Source organism: Haliaeetus leucocephalus, unplaced genomic scaffold (assembly GCF_000737465.1).
Source record: "Haliaeetus leucocephalus isolate CR32 unplaced genomic scaffold, Haliaeetus_leucocephalus-4.0 Scaffold274, whole genome shotgun sequence".
NCBI lineage: Eukaryota > Metazoa > Chordata > Aves > Accipitriformes > Accipitridae > Haliaeetus > Haliaeetus leucocephalus.
Window position 1 is genome coordinate 156302 of NW_010972710.1, and position 2135 is coordinate 158436.

At 64.1% G+C, this 2135-nt stretch overlaps 1 protein-coding gene across 1 annotated transcript in view; it reads left to right on the top strand.

The window, feature by feature from the left end:
* TNPO2 (transportin 2) overlaps positions 1–2135 on the top strand; it is a 14897-nt gene that overhangs the window by 6515 nt on the left and 6247 nt on the right. The window contains exons 2-8 of the mRNA XM_010569823.1: positions 207–328; positions 517–666; positions 733–839; positions 906–1039; positions 1567–1648; positions 1743–1865; positions 1950–2068. Of these exons, the coding sequence (XP_010568125.1) occupies positions 207–328; positions 517–666; positions 733–839; positions 906–1039; positions 1567–1648; positions 1743–1865; positions 1950–2068 (837 nt within the window). The remainder of the gene's footprint in view (positions 1–206; positions 329–516; positions 667–732; positions 840–905; positions 1040–1566; positions 1649–1742; positions 1866–1949; positions 2069–2135) is intronic.

The window sequence follows — 2135 nt, forward strand, 5'->3', positions numbered from 1 at the left end:
GGCACACACATGTGCCTATCCCCATTTGAGCCGGGGAAAGAAGAATTGGGGATTTCCTCTGTTAACGGGGTCAGTAGCCACAGGAGACCAGGCCGGCTTGAGCTCCAGAGGGGCTGGACCTGGGGAACGGGGCGGGGGGGGGGGCCTGGGGTTCGGCCACATTAATCCGGGACAGCATTCCTGTCCCTGTTCTTGTCGCGGGGCAGCGTCCCCATCCCCGTCCTCGTCCCAGTCCTTAACCGCCTGGGGCAGAAGCTGAAGCAGCTGAACCAATTCCCCGACTTCAACAATTACCTGATCTTCGTGCTTACGCGGCTCAAGTCTGAAGGTGGGTTGCTCTGCGGCCAGTGGGGGGGGGGTTTGGGGTCTGCTGGGTCCCAGGAGGGTGGCAGAGGCATTTGGGGGGTGGCAGAGGTGGATGCAGGAGCTGAGCCCGCCTGTTTCAGGCTCAGGGAGGTAGAAGGGGAGAGGATGAATGTTGCAGCCCCCCCTTAACAACTCACGCCCCCCCCCCAGATGAGCCAACACGCTCGCTCAGCGGCCTGATCCTGAAGAACAATGTCAAGGCGCACTACCAGAGCTTCCCCCAGCCTGTGGCCGAGTTCATCAAGCAGGAGTGTCTCAACAACATCGGGGATGCATCCTCCCTCATCCGGGCCACCATCGGTGAGACGGGGCAGGGGCCCCCCCCGGGGACCCTCAGCCCTCCCCGCGCTAACGACCCGTCCACAGGCATCCTCATCACCACCATCGCCTCCAAGGGGGAGCTGCAGATGTGGCCGGAGCTGCTGCCGCAGCTCTGCAACCTGCTCAACTCGGAGGACTACAACACATGCGAGGTGCGCGGGGCCGGCTGGGGGGTCCGGGGGGGCTGCGACCAGCTCTGACGCCCCTCTGGCGCGCAGGGGGCGTTCGGGGCCCTGCAGAAGATCTGCGAGGACTCCTCTGAGCTCCTGGACAGCGATGCGCTCAACCGGCCGCTCAACGTCATGATCCCCAAGTTCCTCCAGTTCTTCAAGCACTGCAGCCCTAAGATCAGGTATGTGTATGCTGGACGGGGGGCACACGTGTCCCCCTGCAGTCCCACGGTTGGGTGCAGAGGGGTTGGGGGGGGGGCCAGCCGGGTGGGAATGTTGGGGGGCTGTGGCCAGAGCTATTATATGGCTGTTCAATGAGGTGGGAGCTGTTCCTGTGCCCCCTGCCACTGGTTGTGGTTTGCCTCGGGGTCCCCTTGTCTCTGTCCCTCCCCGCGATGGGTGGTCTGGCTCTTCTCTGTACCTGCACTGGGCTGACATGGGGATTTGGGCCCCCCCCAGGCTGGGCAGCTCCAGCTCAGCCCATCCCCATGTCCCCACATCATCCCATGGGAAGCCTGTGTGTGTGTGTTCCCAAGTCTGGACTGGGACAAGAGATTATTCAGCCCAGAGCACATTTCTCTCTCGTGAGTTAATTCAGTGCTGGGAGTCCAGGAGGGGCAGGTGGCTGGGCTGAACCCCCCTCCTGGCTTTGCATCGTTAGCTAACGAGCCTGCCAGACCACCCCCCGCCATGGTCTGTCTCCCCCCAGGTCCCACGCCATCGCCTGTGTCAACCAGTTCATCATGGACCGGGCTCAGGCGCTGATGGAGAACATCGACACCTTCATCGAGGTGAGCAGCTAGGTGGGGGGAACCCCTGGGAGCCCCCCTGGCATGGCCCCGAGGGCAGACGCCAGTAAATGGGCTCGTGTGTCCCCCCCCACAGCACCTCTTTGCTCTGGCGGTGGACGAGGACCCCGAGGTGCGGAAGAATGTGTGCCGCGCGCTGGTGATGCTGCTGGAGGTCCGCATCGACCGCCTCATCCCTCACATGCACAGCATCATCCAGGTGAGGCAGAGAGGCCAGGTGGGTGTCCCTGGGACCCCCAGACAGGTGAGCTGGGGGGCTGACGTGCCCCCCTGCCCCCTGCAGTACATGCTGCAGCGGACACAGGACAGCGACGAGAACGTGGCGCTGGAGGCCTGCGAGTTCTGGCTGACGCTGGCCGAGCAGCCCATCTGCAAGGAGGTGCTGACCTCCCACCTGGTGCAGTGAGTGCTCGGGACGGCCCCTTCTCGTCCCCTGGCCCCCCCCGACCTGCCCCCCAGCCCCTCAATT